General features: G+C 41.4%; 2 protein-coding genes across 3 annotated transcripts; one reads left to right on the forward strand and one right to left on the reverse strand.

Annotated features, from left to right (window-relative positions):
* Positions 1-31: 31 nt before the first annotated feature.
* On the reverse strand, positions 32-8,586 carry LOC109983936 (bone morphogenetic protein 7-like). Its single transcript, XM_065955021.1, has 7 exons — positions 8,036-8,586; positions 4,602-4,791; positions 2,015-2,163; positions 1,556-1,762; positions 1,367-1,440; positions 1,160-1,270; positions 32-1,067 (listed from the first exon to the last, which is right to left on the reverse strand). Exons 1-7 carry the CDS (start codon positions 8,427-8,429, stop codon positions 918-920), a joined length of 1,275 nt encoding a protein of 424 aa, XP_065811093.1. The 5' UTR covers positions 8,430-8,586; the 3' UTR covers positions 32-917.
* Positions 8,587-12,924: 4,338 nt separating this feature from the next.
* Positions 12,925-19,331, forward strand: rae1 (ribonucleic acid export 1). 2 transcript variants are annotated; one of them, XM_020633845.3, is made up of 13 exons: positions 12,925-13,081; positions 13,640-13,753; positions 13,853-13,957; positions 14,498-14,590; positions 14,684-14,770; positions 14,855-14,941; positions 15,922-15,993; positions 16,093-16,200; positions 16,292-16,398; positions 16,576-16,651; positions 17,748-17,942; positions 18,029-18,114; positions 18,713-19,331. In XM_020633845.3, coding segments are annotated over exons 2-13 (1,107 nt in total). In that variant the 5' UTR covers positions 12,925-13,081; positions 13,640-13,663; the 3' UTR covers positions 18,714-19,331. The 2 variants fall into 2 exon arrangements, with proteins under 2 accessions (XP_020489501.2, XP_065811094.1); XM_065955022.1 differs by lacking the exon at positions 18,713-19,331 and having other exon boundaries at positions 18,029-18,118.
* The last annotated feature ends 524 nt before the right edge of the window (positions 19,332-19,855 follow it).

The raw sequence follows: 19,855 nt of genomic DNA on the forward strand, positions 1-19,855 counted from the left end.
TACTGTACAGACTATTATTGAGGCCAAAAAAACACACCAACCTGCTTTTTGCTAGCTTCCATTTATTTAATTTATTCTGGAAAAAAAAAATTCAGCTACCCTTTGCCAACCTGCAGCTCTGCTGTGACACATACTGCAGTTCTGCAGTTTGGGATGATGGTGAACACCCCGATGTCTGTCTCATAGGATGAATCACTGACATCAGGCCAAGTGATGTGCGTCTGCATTAGGAAACATCAGGCCCATCAGGCAGCCTTTCAGTTACACACACTGTTATTTACAGTCTCTGCTGTCAATCAATGACCTCCTCTACTTTAGCAGTGCAGGCATGAGCTGCCGGATGTCTTACACCTGACCCTGTCCTGCTGAATAACCAGCGTAACACCAGTGATGTTTGTAGGACAGCACTGATTTTTTCCCCCTCATCAGGACAGAAGTATATTCATCTGTTCCAAAAGACAAGGTGCGACGTTCAACAGATGGATGTGGCTTTCAAGTTTCATGAGCTGTGAAATCATTTTTCAAAATGCACATTTCCATGCAGGTGCTTTTATTCTGAAACCTGATGGTGTGAAGAAAATTGAAATGTCGGTAGAGACGTGTTTCACATTAGAGAACCCCGCTTTTTCTTTTCTTTTTTCTGAAAGAAACGCTCCACGCTGTTCAGAGTCCTTGCAGTGTACGTCTGCAAGTCACACGTGAAGGAAAACAAAGAAACCCTTTGTTCAACCTTTCTCTGTGACAAACAGCTCTAATTGGTTCATTGTAAAAGTTAATACTGCGTGGGAAGCTCGGATTAAAGCTCTGAGCTCCCTGAGGAACCAGCCAGTCAATCTCTTGTCTCTTCTTCCACTTCTCTGCCTTTAAATGAGAATCCATCCGGATAGAAAGAGCTCACGCGAGGGGGGAAGAGGCGGTCAGTGACAGCCACAAGCTCTGACCACCATGTTGCGGTACTTCTTGAGGATGACATTGGAGCTGTCGTCAAAGTACAGCACAGAGATGCCATGGAGCTGGGTAGGTGCACAGCAGGGCTTTGGGACCGTCTCCGGGTTGATAAAGTGCACCTGTGGTTGGAAGAAGTACAATTCCATCATCACAAAGTTTGAAAGGGGACGCAGTGAAAGTGTCTGTGAACATGGAGTGTTTCAGGACTCACCAGAGTTTGCACAATAGCATGATTGGTGGCATTCATGTAGGAGTTTAGAGGGAAGGCACATTCTCCCTCACAGTAGTACGCTGCATAACCCTCTGGTGCTATGATCCAGTCCTGATCAGAGGAAAACAACAGGAAAATATCAGTCAATCATCCCATATCGAATTATTATTATATCTTATGAGATCAAATGAAGGTTTGAAGTTATACCTGCCATCCCAAATCCCTGAAGCTGACATACAGCTCGTGCTTTTTACATCCCTCTTTAGAGATGCTGAGGTTATCTGAAATGAAAAACATGCACACATGACTTCAGACAAGTATCAAAGGACTCAATGTATTTAGTGCAATTTGGTTCAACTCATCAAAACAATGACTTTATTTAAAGGGCTGAGGTACCTGTTGCAGTCTCTACAGCCTTCAGTGCATCTTGAACAGTCCTCTGGGATTTGGAGCGGTTAGAATGGCGCCCTTTGTGGCCCTGAGCGGAGCGGATGCTGCGTAAACGCACCTCATCGGCTCTGAAGAAGGCGACCATGAAAGGCTGCCTGTCCTGAGGTCCACTGCCGATCACCAGACCTGCCAGCAGGGGGTTCCTTCTCTGGCCTAAAGAGGGAGACAGTGAGTCAAAGTATGAGATTTTCTGCTGTAAACTGTAGAGGACAAAAACACACATCTGTGTGCGGTCAATGCAGAATAATCATTCTTTAATTCTAATATGACAACCACAATCACAGGCTAAGCCCTCTAAGAACCATCTACATATTTATTTATTTAAGGATTTAAACAGCCTTTATTCATGACTCCAGACGTATACTGTGTGCTTGATGTCGCAGTGAATGTGTGGCAGTGACTTACCGCGGCTGTCCTCCAGGACCAGATGTAGGCCCAGGTTCTGCTCAGGGTCCGACAGCCACAGGTTACTGGTGGCCGTGAGGTCAAAGATGAGCCAGCCCTCCTCTGCAGCCCACACTTCTCGCTGGTCCAGCAAGAGGAGCTCCACTTCACTGAGGAGAGGAAAGTGTGTCATCATTACACTACTGTATGAAAATACAACATTTTATAGTGCCTGTTTGTCTCAGGCTCATATATTTCCTTGATGCAACATTGAAGTCCCCAGCAGTTACATCTTGCAAATTTGTTTCCAAAAGCGTAGACTAAAGTTTGACAAAGTTTTGTTGATTAAATGTGGCTGGCATGTGATTTATTTTTGCTAAATTGACTTTTATTTCTGAAATGAAAAAAAAAAAACTCAGGCTTACACAAGAGAGCAGTTGGCTGTGATTCTAGTTACATAAAATTACTGTTTTATACGCTAATGTAAAACTGCATGTAGGCTCCTGTCATAGAGTTCTGATAGATAAATACAGGTCATGTTGTTTGATGTGGGTTGGGCTGTGTACAACAGTCCATTGGATTACAAATGACGATAAGGTACTTTATTTTAACCTGCTTTTTGAGGGTGTTTATGGCCATGCTCTGAACAATGTAGGAACAACACACTTTTAGGTTTCGGACGAATGAAGAATGAAAAAAATGAAAGGCAGCAAAGAGGTTTATGAAAACAGTGGTATGTTGTCTGTGAGCCAAATGAGACACCTAACTATGTCCAACTGTTTTTAAAAGCCAAGACTGAAGGCAGAAAATAAGAAAAGTCATTAACGAGGCTGAAGTGTTGATGTCTGTGACCACAAATGAACCAAATATAAAACCCACCTCGACATAACTAATGTCATAGGTTACTTTCAGATCAAATGTTTTCTGTGGTAGAGAATGGGCACAAGAAGTTTGTCATTATATTATATTATTCCCAGGATGAATTCTAAAGGACTTTAGGAGAAAAGAGAGAAAGAGACCTAACACTGATTTAGCAGACTGTAATGTTGTTTTTTGTTGTTGGCATAACTGCCTCAAAACTTTATGAAACAATGGTTATGCTGTTAATGGGGGGCCAGCACTAAGCTACTTTTTATTTTAAATGAATGCACTAATAACGTACCCCCTCTACACACACACACACACACACACACACACACACACACACACACACACACACACACACACACACACACACACCACAATCAGCTGTTACCAAATAAGAACATAGTAACTTAGTAAATATCTTACAGTTAAACTGGTATGTGCTGTTTTAAGGTCAGATTTCAGATCTCACAGACAATGGCTGTGTTTACAGACAGAGTTTCAGACCCTCAGGCAGACTTCTGCCTGTAGTCCTGCCGTCTGCTCATCTGTGTGGAGCGGCCTTTGTGTCTGTGAATGACAATGGTGTTGCCCTTAACACTTTCATCAGCCCCACTGCCACTGATTAAATCTACGGGCTGAACATGATTCTTCCTGCTCGCTTCTGCCTCCCTGAGAGGCAAACTCAAGAGGGTCTGTGAGGAGGAGGGATTTTATACTGTGGGCAGAAGAACCACGTTATAACAGAGAGAGGTGAGTGAGATAGAAGAGGGATGTGTGGAGTCTTATCATTCCTGGTGTGAAACAAGTCTCAGTGTAGCACAGAAGCTGGCAGGCTGACAGAAAAATAAAAACACAGACAGACAGACAGACCGGAACATGGCAGACTAACCACCAGTGTGAAAGACAGATGGTAAACTGACATGTTGAGGGTTGCGAGTTTTATTTGTGGTTGGAGCTGCGTGTTATAAATGCAGATCTCTCAGGGCTTGTCCTGCTCCGACTGTGTGAGAGTAACTGGCTCAGGAGTGAACCACTATGTTTCTATAATTGACACTAATGTCTGTGAAAGCAGCTTCAGTGCCGACACTTACATCAGCAGAAATAACCTGCTGGGAAATGAAGACAGGCACAGCCAATGCAGACAGATGTGTGTGTGCTCATACAGCCCCACGACCAGTTTACACACAAAAACAAAGTAGCATGAGGGTACTTCACCATATTATTAGCATTATGCCCCTTTGTTAAAAAAATAATAATAATGAAGTGAACCAGTTACTGTGGAAACATTTTGAAGTGGAGAAATAAAATAAAAATAATGCAGAGTATTTTGGTTTATTCAAAGTATTTAGGGTGTCTCTGAAAATTCACCTTGTTGATAAACTTTAAGCTTTTACAGCAGCATGACTCAATGGATGGAGATGGTATTTTTTATTTCTTCACAGACATTCATTGAGTCCAGGGGCTGAAGCCACACTTAATACAACCTCTTTACTGAGAAGAAAAAGGAAAGAGAGCCCCCCCCCTAAGTTAAACATCGGTATGACTTCGGGGCTCTCTCAGAATTTATGTTCCACCATGAGGGGGACGTTTTTGTTTTAAGTGAAATGTCTCAACAAATTTTAGATCTTCTTCATTTTCTTTTTTTCTTCGTCTGAAATAACCATGGGTGAGCTGAAGTGCAACTAAACGGCCTCGTTCCTGTAAACTTTGAGATGTGCAGTTGCAGAAAACACTTATTTACCTATTTGGAGGTTGCTGCAGGACCTGGTACACGTTGACTCTGAACGTCTGGTTCTCGAAGCTTTCCTGGATGAATTCTTTATAAATCCTGAATTCGGCTGCTGTAACGGCCTCTCCCTCTGGGATTCGGGAAAGGTCGAACCGAAATTCTCGTCTGTGCTGTTGGAACAGATGATCCTGATCCTGATCAACTATCAGGGAGAGAAAAAAAAGAGAATGCCATCCAGTTCAATACCTGTAACTCCACATTGATGATTTGACGGGCTTAATCAAAATGTTCCATTTCAAAATCCCTGATTATTTAACTTGTTTGATTGGATGGTTTATCGTTGTCTGATGTCAATCACGGTAAAATAATACTTCTGACATTTGAAGGGAAAGTTTATACAGTTGAAGAAAAGGCAAACCACTGTGAGTACAATCAGATGGAAAACCAGTCAGTGGTTACATTTCTGTCAAAACTGTCACTGATTTAAACGCTCCTCTGATGCGTGTCACTCTGCCCACATCTCAGCAGCACTGGGTCCGAAATAGGAAAACTCCGGCTTTTTTCAAGTGAAGTGATTGATCTAAATATCACTTCAATTAAGTCTGCCATACGTGCCAATGTGGGGGGAGGAAAAAAAAACACACACTCAGGCTCAGTTTGGCTCTATGTTTCAACTGCACACATGTGCCGACCACAAGAAAAGACCCGTTAAGGCACTGCCCGGAAAACCACAGCAGCCAGTGTGCTTTTATAAACACACTTACATAAAGTAAAGAGAAACACACAACTACCAGAGTCTGTACCACCCACACCTCCCTGATCATTTTGCCATACAGCACTGTGCTCACTTCCTTCTGATGGAGAGGATGAAGTATACAAACTATCCTGACGGCACAGCAGGGTTTCTGACCCGCCCTGAGGCCAGCTGGAACTCTCCCATACTCAGACTTTCCAGAGGAACAGTGGTCACAGAGACCCGAGAGCTCGTTCAAGCTATCCGGTGTCGTGTTATTTCAGCGTCGGTGGATGTGTTTGTCCTTGGAGAGAGCGGTGGAGGTCTCTGCTGAAGGTGAGCGGGCGAGAGGAAGCGATTACCCACCCCTTGACACATCCTGCCCAATGTAATACACTATGACATCATCATGACATCACTTTTGTGTTCCTACTGATGGTCCACTATTGTTTCAGTGCACATGCAACTCTAAACACAGCACGCTAACACTGGAAACAGAACCAGAACACACACACACACACACACACACCCCTCTGGTCGTTAAGAGAAGTGCATTCTGAACCCTGCGAGTCATTCTTTCGACCGCAATTAAATGCTGGAAAGGATCGAGGGGTGTTTTTATGAAAGCAATAATTGCTTGTAAGGACTCGGTTTGTTTACGTTAGGGACCATTAGCTGCAGAGATCAGACCTCAGATATGCAAACTTCCCTCTGGCAGGCACTTCACATTACTCCTCACGCTGAGGGGCCACACAGCCACAGAGCTATCATTAACCTATAGCACATTTAAAGTAGGCAGACCATGTTTTTCTTTTTTTCCAACATGGGAGGTTTATAGATGTACACTACAACAATATCTACACCAAAACTCAAATAGTGTTAAAAGAAGGACTTTAAGTAGGTCATTCTACGAATCAGTTGAGCTCAGACTTTGGTGTTGCACTCCTTCTATTGTAATCGATGCAGTGACACTTCTGTTAATTGACCATTTTACCATGCACTTCAGGTACGTTGTGTTCAATGTAGGGTGTGTGTGTGTGTGTGGGGGGGGGGGGGGGGAATCCTGTTACTGATTCTGAAATAGGAATGCAATCTTACAACCTGATTTTTTGAACGTGTGTAGACATTTATGTAACGACACAGTCTCTCAAAAACTGCCTGTTCTCATTCCATTCAACATTTGAATTAATGAATTAATTTCCCTCCACTGTACTAGATCAATGAGGCTGCTCTGTCTAAATGAACAGTCAAAATTTTACGCCACACACACCTGCAGCAAACAGCCCAGTGCTCTGGGGGAGAAGTGGCTGTGCAGCTTTGAAGCAGCGCTGCCTCACACTGGAAGCTGTGGTCCCTGGAAGGGAAATACCATAATCCAGTTTGGTCTTGAAGCGATCATCCAGGGACCACCAGGATAGAGTCACTCCAGCTCAGTGTGGGAGCCCCAACGAAAACCTCTGCCAATCATCAGCACAGGAGGCTGTGGTGGGCTTTAGGGAAAATAATACACACTCTTTGTGTTCCTCTATTTTTGTTCTTCCTCTTTATAATCAAACTCTTGTGATGTGGAACCACAGAAATCTGCTAAGAGTTTTCAGAGATGATGTTTCCAGAGATCATTAGCTTTAGACTGTTGTTTAAGAGGTTGCGACTGGGTGTGTGTGTGTGGGGGGGGGTATTATCCCTCAAGTGTTTTGCATTTACTATCTATTGACAGGCTGATTGGGAAGATATTCTTAATGACTCTTTGTTTATAAAGGCTCAATCTCATTGACACACGATGGCAGGAAGGTTGAAGGTTTCTTGAAGAGCCATCTTTGAAGAACAAACTCCTCACAGATACCCAGACCCCTTCCTGTGAGCTCTGAGGCAGGAGAAGAGCAGAAAAAGACGAGGACTGCTTTGAGATGTCACCACATCTGCATACAAGCCGAGGGCACCACAAGGTCTGCTGCTTCACCAGTGATATTAGAGCTGGTGAAGGATTTCCCAGGGGAAACAAAGACGGATTTGCCTTTTATAAATACAATAATGTCCAAGTGAGCCCTGACTCCCACCTGTGACCCCTGTGATGTATGCCCCCAAAACAAACAACCACACCAATGGACACATAAATGCAGGAATGCACTGCTGTGCACACGCTCTTGCAGCGATTACTACACAGCAACATGTTTAGGTCCGGTTTGTGTCTTAATGGAAGTCAAACTGGTTCTCACTCCCCCTGGGATTTGCAAAGGACTGTTCAATTCCCAGTCATGTGAAACAATGCCACGCTAAAGCTGCTCCCCCACAGCTTTGAAGGGATTCTGGGGAAATCCGATACAGGCATGTTGTCATAACGTTTACAGCTAGGAATGCATAATGCTAGACCTAATGTAAGAAAGTGACCTAAAAGCCACAATCTGATCACACAAGTGACACACACATACGAAACTGATAATGCTATCTGTTGTAGTTGCTGTGAAAGATGTTTAATGTTGACTCTTAATTTGATTCAATCAGAAAAACATCTGTAAGTGGTACTGTTTAGACATTCTACAAATAACTTTGTTTTTTTCTGCATGGGGAAAATGTCAAATTAAAGCTTGTGTAATTACTTATATTAGTGATAATAAGTATCTTGAGGCGTTTTTTTTTTTTAAAATGCAGGCTATATACTTACCAATTGTGGCAGAGGAAATTGGCTAGTCATAAAATCAGACTGTAAACTTACCGATGTTAACGAAGCTCATCACCATGTCTGCGTCCTCGAGGAAGCGGTTGTCCTGCGGGGTCACCATGGGGGAGACCTGGGTCGGTACAACGGGCTTGTAGTAAGAATATCCGGGCGGCTGTGCGTCTGTGGATATGGTGTTGTATAGGTCCAGCATGAACATCGGCGCAGCGTTTTGTTTGGTGTGGACGTGCGGCCGCGGGCGGTGCGGCAGCCCCAGGATGGAGAGGATCTCCCGTTGCATCTCCCTGCGCTCCTGGCTCCGGAGCCGCCGCTGGATGAAGCTTGAGCGCACCTCGTTGTCCATGGAGAAGTTGGAGAAGGAGACCTGCGTGGCCAGAACGCAGTAACCCCACATCAGGAGGATCAATAACGTCTCCAATACTCTTAACATTTTACCCAAGTATCAAGTGCAGCTCGAACTAAGACGAATAAAGGATGTCCCTTGGCAAATTGAACAAACTATACCCCCTTTATCAGTTCAGAGTCTCATTCGCCTATCTTCTATTTTTGCGCACTGTTCTGGTGCTGTGCGCTCCTCTTGATGGCAACCAGGGATTGGATTTTATTGAGGCGCTATGTCAGGGGAGGGGCAGCAGGGTTTCAGAATGGGGACTGGAAAGATTGGGAGAGATAGGGAGGGCGGGGGTGAAAAGTTGGGTGAGAATATGGATGGATCACTGTCCTAACAATGCGCACACCCCTCTATCTATCTTGGTAATGAGTGGCGTGTTGATCTCTCTAACCAAGTGTCCCATCACTGCGTCCTTTGTTTGGGCATGTCTGTTTGAGCACCGCTTAAAGAGGACGCTAATTATTAACATCTCATTAGCACACCTTTCCACAGGTTGAATTTCCTTCTTTTGCAAGCATCTATCTGTTATCATCACCCGCTTCTGATTTCGAAAGGCCATGTAGCCTCCTTCATTTTATCTTTTTAAAGATATGAATGTGTAAATGTACTGTTACCGTTTCTCATCATCGTGCACATTTAGACCCCACAACACTGCTACAAGGTGAGTCTAAAGGTAAAGAGGGAAAATCCCCTAATCCTCTTTTCCAAGAAGGCACCTTTGAACTCAAACAATAAACTCAGGCCTACCCTAATTGAGGGGTTTGAGTGATCATGAAGGGACATGCCAATAGTCCCAATGAAAAAGCCCTCCACAGTGCTCCACAGTGAGTACTTTAATAGAGAAGGGGGTGGGGGGTAAGGGTGGGCAATGAATAACAAAGCAAGAATTCAACTCTGAACCACAGAAATACATGTTCTTAACTCAGGTTTAAGGACAACAGTGTCTGGATCAGTTCATGAAGCTCAACAACAAGTTAAATGAAATCACATTTTGTACTGATGTCATTTTCTGTTTCTCGTGTTTTCATGTTCTGTCTCCGTATCCGGCCCATCTGATTTTGTCATAAATGAGTAAAAACCACACATCTTTATTTCCATGAGCAACATATACTGACTGGGAGGTTCTTTCCCAGCAGAGGTCACTCTACATTGCTCATCACTAGAAACTCATGTAAACGTCACAAGAGCCCCCCTATCTCAACTACAAACATTTGTAAACTTCCTTTATGCTATTAAACTAACTAAGACTGACAAATCTGTTTTACTCACGAACTCTTTAGCAGAGTGGGTGCATGTCCATGGGCCATTCTAGACTAGGGGAGCTTCGGCAAATAATAACACCAGATTTAGCCCACCAGATTTTTGAAGTTTGACAAACATTTTGCAAATATGTTAATTTGATATGTTAGCTATACTTTTGACAAATGTATAGTTACAATCAACAATATTGCATCGCTACTGACAATGCAGATTTCCTTATTAATAATAACAACAACAACAAAACCTGTGCAAATTGAATACGTTTGCAAAAAAACATTCTTACTCTTTTCCTCTCCTTACGGTGTAAAACTCATGACTTACTATTATTGTTGTAAATGTCAGATTGAGAAAAATATTTCTTGTTCTTGAGGTGAGTTTTTAAGCAGGAGGATTGAACAGGAACTCTACATGTCACAATGTTTTTAGGAGCTGATTACCCCTAAAGGCCTGATCCTAAAATCGACCCATGTGCATGCCCATATGTTCTCTGCCACTATTTTGAACTGGAATATGTTTTAAAGTTGTTGTTAGCTGCAGCAAATTCCCTAGCACTCTGAAGACTGCTATTGTAACTCCTGTTCACAAATCAGGGGACAGACAGGAAGTGAGCAACTATCGTCCCATCAGTATATTGCCTACCATTTCAAAAGTTATTGAAAAGGTTGTTGCTGAACAACTTGTAGCCCATCTTAATATTGAAAATCTACTGCACCCTATGCAATTTGGGTTTCGAGCAAATCATTCCACTGAAACGGCATGTTGCTACTTCCTTGAAGTCATTAAAGGTAGCCTTGATAAAGGAGGGGTGGTGGGTGCTGTATTTCTTGACCTGCGCAAGGCTTTCGATACAGTTAATCATTCAGTACTCATCTCCAAATTGTCTCAATTTAAACTCTCTGCTAACGTTGTTAATTGGATTCAGTCTTACCTACTTGTTCGCTCTCAGTGCGTACGGATAAATGATAAAACATCATCACTAAAAGCCTGCGTTATAGGAGTGCCACAAGGTTCCATCTTAGGACCACTGTTGTTTAGCGCATACATCAATGATCTCAATGGTTACGTTATTCATGTCTGACTCTTAATACTGACAAAACTGTGGTCATGTATTTTGTGAATAAACACAAAAATATGTTTTTTCCAAATATTATTGTAGGTGGGCAAATGATAAAAAAGGTTGATGAGTTTAAATACTTGGGTGTTACACTAGACCACAACCTTACTTTTAAAAGTCATATTAAAAAGATGTGCCATAAAGTTAAATATAACATAGCCAACTTTAGACATATCAGGAACTCGCTTACAGTCGAAGCGTCTAAAATGTATTTGAATGCTATGATTTTTTTTTTACTTTCATTACTGTATATCATGTTGGTCTCAAGCAAACAAGACTGTCTTAAAACCCATAAGGTCACTTCATAAACAATCCCTTAAAACTCTGGACAGGAAACCACAACAGTATCATCATTGTGATATTCTTGATAAATATAAAATTCTAAGCTTTGAGAATTTAATTTTTTATACCGATGTTCGCTTAGTGAACAAAATAATCCATGATGCTGCTCCCCCACCATTGAAAAGCTTTTTGAAACTTCACTCTGAGCTGATAAGCAGATCTTCAAGGTCTGCCTCTAACGGAGATTGCAATATTTCTAAACGTGGCTCCGCTTTAGCACAATCTGTTTTTTCTTTTAAAGCCGTTAAAGAATAAAATAGTCTTCCAACTACTCTTAAACTTTGCACAAACTTCTGCACTTTCACCCAGGAAGTCAAAAAATGAATTTTAAGTAACCAGTCTTGTCAGCATTAATGTGTCATCTCGACAACCTTTTACATCTCTCAGGGAAACTTGTACATAACGTTTTAATATCTGTAAATTGTTCTATGTCTTTCTTCTCTCTTATGAAATGTGTGTGTGTGTTTGTGTGTGTGTGTGTGTGTGTGTGTGTGTGACTGGTTGATTTGTATTTTGCTGTTGCCATCATCTGCCCAGGGACAACAGATGGAAATTAGCTAGCTAGCTAAATCTGGTACAAAGCATCTCTTCTGAGACTAATGTTTTTTTTTGTACACTGTCCCTGATTCAAATAAACGATTAAACTAAACTAAAACATATAATATTTTTAATTGCTTAGCAAACTCAGTCCATTAGAAATAATTCATAACACCTCCCTCTGGAGTTTATACTGTGCAGTGTGTTATATTGACTGCCACAGGATTTAAATATTCTTGTATATTTATATTACATTCTTATTAGTTAAAAATCATCTGCTTATTGATCAACCTCATATTCATTTGCTATGAAGTTACATCTACAGGCTGCCTTGCAAGTCAATATGAAAGTGAGAGCCCTGCGTGCTGTTCTGCATCTGCATCGTTATGGGTTTTATTAAGAGTAGAAAAAGTCAAGTTAAGGTTATGCAAAAGGCAAAAAGGGCAACTGAAATTTTTGTTGTAAATGACCAATCCACATTTATCATTAAAGCATTTTAAAGTAAAGGTCTTGTTATTCTCTTAATTTAATGTTTTTACTCTACATTTCAGGCAGAAATGAATCATCAGCTCTTATACCACATTTATGCCTACATACTGAGAATGATGAAAGACTTTATTAACATTTTGCTTTAGCCCACCTTTACATTAATCCAACATTATTAGAGTGGCATTTATTTTCAGACTAGTATAATAACTATAACAAGTCAATAATATTGGTACTTAATAGGTCATTATTACTTACCTATACTGCCCTACAAAGGCAAAAGACCTTAACTCGAGTGTAGAACTGAGAAAAATGACTTTAAAGTCTTTTTGTTGTCCAGCCAAATGAGTTGCAGGCAGAATATTGGAAATGTGGCAATTCTTTGTCTTTTTTAATGAGGTTATTAATGTTCATAAAAACCCTTATTTGACCCTTATTTGGAAGTTAAGGTACTCTGCCTTTGCATTGCCTGTACAATAATACAATACTCATTTTTGAAAAAAATTGAAGTTACTGCCTTTGTAGGGCAGTATAGCCACTAACAGGTTAGTTCATATAGCCCATATGGTTATTTTTACAGTCTATGGTTAGGATGCATGGCTGCCAAGCTGAAAAATAGGCCTACTATCAAAACTATCAAAACTATCAAAACTATCAAAACAATCACCTGAGCTGTAACTAGCTGGATGGAATCAGACAAATATTATATAATATAATTTAAAAAGTTTATGGACACTACCTGTTTCCTGTGAGCAGTGGTCCTCAGTCGACTGACTCGCTGTCGCGCATCGCCATCTAGCGGTAAGTGTTCATATTGCATGCTGCCGTCACCGTGTTTAAAACGTCATCAAACTGCGACGTAGGAGGGAACAAGCGCCACATTTCTACTGCGCCAAATTATTTGGGCATTTACATCGTTAGCAGGTTACAGCTACAGTTCAACAACTCTGTGGTATGTATATTCGCCAAGTTAGGAAGAATATACATTGTTGTTGAATATGCTGTTTGGAAAATGTTGGTTTTTAATGTAACATTAGCAACGTTAGCTACCGGTGACCACAGTAAGGTGCTGCTAGCTAGCTGACGGTAGCTGGTGTGTGTATATATATATATATATATATATATATATATATATAAACAAATAAATATGTGTATTCAGATCCAAAAAAAAGTACTGATTACAAAATGTAATACCCCCAAACGTATTTGAAACACGTCCAGTTAAACAGTCTGTATACTGTATGCAGGAGTGAGCTGAGGTTAAGGAGGCAGCAGCTGATGACGTAGATATCTTCTTCATTACTGCTCCTGTCTCACTGGTTTGTTTATATCTAGAGTAACCTGTTTCTAAATCATTGAGCTTCAGACGGACTGTCATCAGTTTAACATCTAGCTTGTGTTACATTAATGTTTGTTACTCTCTCTCATGGTGTTACTTGCTTCCTCTACTGGGCTGTTGACAACATAGATACCTTTGAAAATGACAATCCAATGATGTCCCCTCTCCTAGGCCTCCATCGGGCATTAATGCACCATGAGTATATTTGGGACAAACACTGGGTTTGGAGCAGGAGGGACTGGGGTCTTTGGAAACGCGACTACAGACAGCCACAATCCCATGAAGGTAAACCAGCCGAGTGTGATCGTCAATTTACAATCTGTGTTTTTACCTGTTAACCTGACAGCTTACTTTACGTTTCTGTGGTGCTGCACTTTCCTACAGGATGTTGAAGTGACTTCACCGCCAGATGACAGCATCAGCTGCCTCGCTTTCAGCCCCCCCACCATGCCAGGAAACTTCCTTATTGGAGGATCGTGGGCAAATGATGTGAGTTCATTGCTTTGTCCTGATGCAGTAAACAACAGTGGAGTGACCTACTGAACTCAAAATAATGGATAAAATAATGCTGTAATAGAAAGTGATTAGATAAATTCACCAGGCTTATCTTTCATTGAATGGTTCCTTTATCCTTGATGATAATAGTAGAATTCTACAATTCACTTAGCAGACGCTTTTATCCAAAGCGACGTACATCAGAGAGTAAGTACAACACAAGCAAGGATCTAGAAAAAAGGGAACAATGTCAGTAAGAGCAAACGATCAGCTTTGAGTGTGATTGGACACACAGGTGCTGACAGGAAGTGACCAGAGGCAAAGCACAACATTGATGGCAGTTCTTGAGAGCTCTAATCAGTATAGAAACCATCTTATAAGTCATCGTTATCAAACAAAAACCATCGTCATCATCATCATCATCAATAATATGGAGACCATCATCATTAAGTTAGTACGTATTCATGAAAGTAGTACTTAGTTATGATAGTAGTTAGTAACACTCTTACACCATGTTGTATCATTTTGCCACAGGTGCGGTGCTGGGAGGTGCAAGACAATGGACAGACTGTCCCCAAAGCCCAACAGATGCACACAGGTCCAGTGCTGGATGCATGCTGGAGTGATGTAGGTCTCATCATACTGTACATCCCCCCCCCCGTAATATTTACTGCCAACTGGGACACGTAATAATGAATGATGTTTTACTCCCTTCACCAGGATGGGAGTAAAGTCTTTACTGCTTCCTGTGACAAAACAGCCAAGATGTGGGATCTTAACAGCAATCAAGCAATGCAGATTGCACAGGTTGGATGGGAACGCCCTGATAAATGTTGTGGTCGTAAGGAAGAACAAGGAAAATTATAACTTCTCCCCATTTTTTCTTCACAGCATGAAGGTCCGATTAAATCCATCCACTGGATAAAAGCCCCAAACTACAGCTGTATCATGACTGGCAGCTGGGACAAAACACTGAAGGTACAACAGCCATTTCGACACATCTGACAGTGCTTACGAAGACAGACATTTAGGGCCACACTGGCAATCCATACCATTGCCTAATCCACTTCACTCCTAAAGTCCAGTTCTTTTGACCTGTGTTAGTGCTCCATAATGTGCTCAAGCACGGTACACTTCCTTGGCCATGGCACGCTCAGAGAAGGGTGCTTTGGAACGGGACACTTCATGCACAAGCACACTGGTACACAACGTTGACAACCTTCATTATGGAGAAATCCAGAGTGTTCTGGATGTATCTGACTAATATGACTCAAAATAAGCCACAAAGTAGCTGTCATGTTCTTCGTTATGTTCTCTCCGATGTGTGGATGAGGACTCGACCACACGTCTCTTTTATTGTTTTAATTTATTTATGGCTGTATCTGATTAAAATGACTCAAAATAAGCCGTGCTTGAGCTTAAGTTTAAGTCCGGGACAACTTTGCTAGTGTGAGTGCGCCCTTAGTCTTTGCTTTAAGAGAGACAATTTTTGACAATGAGTTGAAAATGTATCAGCTGCCACAACACAGCCCATATTCTTATTATATTCTGCGTTATAATTTGACAGCTCTGTAAATGCTTGGGAATTAAATAATTTTTCATGGTAGTGGTTGTCTGGTAAATCTTAATAAACTACTGGCAGTATGTGCTCACACTTTATTGTCCAATGCAGCATGCAGTCTTTAAACATTGCAGTCAGGTTCAAGTCTTTTTTGCCAGAGGAAGCTCATGTGTTTCGGGGCCAAAGGACTAAACTATGTGGGTTATTATTATACTTTAAAAACAGCTCATTGGTATATTAATTGTAATTATCTAATGGACACACACATTTCTTTTAGTTATGTAATCACACAGACTTATTTAAATCGTGACAATAACCTTCAACGAGCTGAGAGAGACTGGCACATCAAACATTGTGGGTGAGAAACATGACAGCTTATTGAAATGTTTCTTTTCAGTTCTGGGACACCCGCTCCCCCAACCCCATGATGTCTCTGCAGATGCCAGAGAGGTCCTACTGTGCAGATGTTGTAAGTTGGATGTCATTAGTTTTGATACTTGCTGAGTAATTAATTGTGTGGATTTTCTTTTATAGACTTGTTTTGAACCTCCCTTGCTGTTAATTGTAGGTATACCCCATGGCTGTGGTTGCTACAGCTGAGAGAGGCCTGATCGTGTACCAGTTGGAGAACCAGCCCTCTGAGTTTCGCAGAATAGACTCTCCTCTCAAACATCAGGTGAATGTCTTCAATAGTCTTTTCTTTTGGCTTAATATAAAGTGTGGTGTATGGACATGCTCTAATGTACTCCTCTGCTCTGGTCCTGCAGCACCGCTGTGTTGCCATATTCAAGGACAAGCAGAACAAGCCAACAGGCTTTGCACTGGGAAGCATTGAGGGCCGAGTGGCCATCCACTATATCAACCCTCCAAACCCGTGAGTGTCTTTAAGATCTTTTTTTTATTTTTTTTAAGCCATGCGTATTTCTTGAATGCGGTGAAAGTTAAAACGTTGACGTAATTATTTTATTTAGAAGACAAATTCAAAGACACTGCTTTTCATGTTAAAAGCCTGAATCCAAATATGGTGAATCTATTCATTTGCCACTTTCAGAGCCAAAGACAACTTCACCTTTAAGTGCCACAGGTCTAATGGAACAAACACAACCACTCCACAGGACATCTATGCTGTAAGTTGTTCTGACACTTGGTGCTCTTATAAAGGATTTACTTAGCATAATTGAATGTAAAATGAGCAAATGATACCACTTAGTAACGTTTATTATCAAGAGCTTTTGATTGAGAGTGTTTTAATGGACCTCTTTAACAGCCAGCATTTTGCTTGTCATGGAAAGAAAAGGTAGATGTAGTTCTACTAAGTGAAGTGCCTTTGTACATGTTATATATGTATTGAATCATGTCTGTTAAAAGTGTTCAATGTGTTTAGTGGTGTTAAACATCTAAAATCGTGTTAATGCCTAGATGAAGATATATTAGTGTAATTTGCTTTCTTATGGCATTTTCACACATATGGTTTGTTACATTGCTGCATATTTACCTCAAGTCTGGTCTGTGTTCATACTGGAACATTTACAAAGAAGACCAAAATGTGTGATGAGCAAGGAAAATGCTCCCTAATTGGGCGAGATTCCTTGGGGGGGAAAAATCCCAGAAATAACCAAAGTTGCAGCATTTCCACATGTTTAGAATTTAATTGGCTTCAAGAAATAATAATAATAATAATAATAATAACATATTTCATTTTTATCGCGCTTATCTGAGTACTCAAAGACGCTTAACAAAGAATAAAAATAAAACAAAATATTGAAAACAATACAACCAATAAGTAGTAAGAAAAGTCTGTCATCGGCACAGTTGCGTGTAATATGCCGGATAGATTGATTAATGATACTTTATTGATCCCAAAGGAAATTCAAAACACAGATATACACACATCAGAACAGGGCCATGTTGCCTTTCTTAAACGTGTGCTCTCATTGGCTATAATAGGTTGGGAATAGTGAAGGGAAGGTCATAATTGGCCAAATGAGGTGTCATCCAAAAGTCAGAGTGCAGCCGCCTTTTGGACGTACTGTAACTCAATTAAATTATTTATTTAGAAACATGAATTATATCAGACAATACAGAGGGATAGTGGAACAGAGAAGGCAAATTTGAACCAATCTGCAGATCCAGCCATTACACTAAGTTAATATAAAACGTTAACCAGCCTTGTGATTCTGTTTCCTCTCGTTTCACCTACTAGTTTCCTTTCTCTCCCATCAGGTGAATGCTATTTCTTTCCATCCTGTCCATGGCACACTGGCTACTGTAGGCTCAGACGGGCGCTTCAGCTTCTGGGACAAAGATGCCCGTACCAAGTTGAAGACCTCAGAGCAGCTTGACCAGCCCATTACGGCTTGCTGCTTCAACAGCAATGGCAACATCTTTGCGTATGCTTCTAGTTACGACTGGTCGAAGGTAGGTGTCCACTTCTGTACATGCTGTCTGCATAGACCTTAGACTGGCCTTCACTCATGTTTTTGTCATATTGTGCTGTCCCTCAGGGCCACGAGTACTACAACCCCCAGAAAAAGAACTACATCTTCCTGAGGAACGCTGCAGAGGAGCTGAAGCCTCGGAACAAGAAATGGTGAGAGAAGGGCAGTCACTGTCTCTAAACCTGGAGATCACGGTCACCGGACGGGGGCTGCACGATGCTTAATGCTTTTGTGACTCGCACTGGGGCCTTAAACCCTGTGAACACTAGTGTGCATGGACGAGGCCATAGAATATAGATATGATTCAGATTTCAGTATTGCTGTTTACTGCTCGAGTAGCCATTCTGTAAAGGAATAGTGCTGTACTGACCTGAGTCTTCTTTCAAAGGCCTCTGTGGTCTCTGCTGAAAGGGCCCATGGGAAGAAGCCTGCTGGCTGTAGCTTTTAGCTTGAAAGAAGTAAAGCTTCAGAGTGTATTAGAAGACATAAGAATGTATTTAAAGATTGTCACTACTAGATGTTTGGACATAACTATGAAACAATTCAGGAAACAGGGTAATGGAACATATGTAACTAATAATGAAGAGAGAATCAATCATGATCTGTGAGGGATGATTTGACTTTGCTCTAGAGTGATATTGTACTGTTTATTCTGCGCAGGAGGGGCCATACTAAACTCCTTTTCAGAAATAAACAAGACAAAACACTGTAAATTGTCCTTTGTGACTGACTGCTTCCTCTTGTCTGTAGATTCATCGTGCCAAGTTGCATCTCTTGGGGGGAAATGCGGAAGACCTGCTGCTTTAGTGTGTGTATACGCTCGGGACAGACTCCTTCCTTTCGACAAACACCTGGACCAATGCCGCGTACTGTGCATGGACCAATCAGAGGGGTCCACCAAACCTGGCATTGATGACAGCTGTGTGACAATTGGTCGCAGAGGTCATCATAGAATGGGAGGGCTTTCTTTTTCATTCACCTCGATGTTTCGTTGTTGTTGTTGTTGTTTTTTTAAATGTGTCCAGCTCTTCATTTTTTTTACAGCTTTCCAAAGACTTTTGATGCTCTTATGATGTTGTCACTGTGGTTTAGGTCAATTGATAAGACTGGGATGTAAAATAAATAAGAAATGCATAATGTTAGACGTCAACAACATCATTCCAAGTCACGGGGGTAAGTAGGTAAAGAGATCATCCAATGTGTCTGCTGTGTAGTTGTTGCTAAGGATTTATTGGACGGTATTGTGCATGCAAACAATGAACTTGACCACTCTAATATTTCAGCTGTAAAACTCATTATGTGAGTCTCTGACATATGAATCATCACAAAATCAAAGTTATAAACTTAAGACAACTTATGTATCATATGATCTGTTCTGTCTGCTTGTCTTAATGCAAATCAGCCAGCAGGGGGAGTGTTTTTTGTTTTGGTGTACTTTTACCCCAGCAGCTACCTGTAAGGAGGTCCTGGCAGGCAAAATGAGATCAAAGCAGGACAGTGGGGTTCTTCATCCAAGTCTTTTTGATAGGAACACACAGCTGGAAATGGGTGGGCTTTACCAAGAGGATATGAATGAGGTGACATGGACAGCTACAAAGGCCATGTGTGAAAGGTGAACCAGTCCATAGAGGACAGGGTGTGAATTAAAAGCCTTTTTATTGAGGTCATTAGAGTATCACCTCACTGTTAGCCTGACCCTTGATACTTAACAGTGGAACTCCAAGGCACCGTGGGCGGGAAGGTAACACCGCAGCCACAGCTCAGCGGCTCCTCTAAGCTTACGAGGGGTGACACAGGAACCAGTGCTCTACACTAAACTGTCTCCTGTACGGCTCTGTTAAACTACCATGTTCCTTTGAACTAATTAACCAAGTTGCATACAAAAAAAAATTA

Source organism: Labrus bergylta, chromosome 5 (assembly GCF_963930695.1).
Source record: "Labrus bergylta chromosome 5, fLabBer1.1, whole genome shotgun sequence".
Lineage (NCBI taxonomy): Eukaryota > Metazoa > Chordata > Actinopteri > Labriformes > Labridae > Labrus > Labrus bergylta.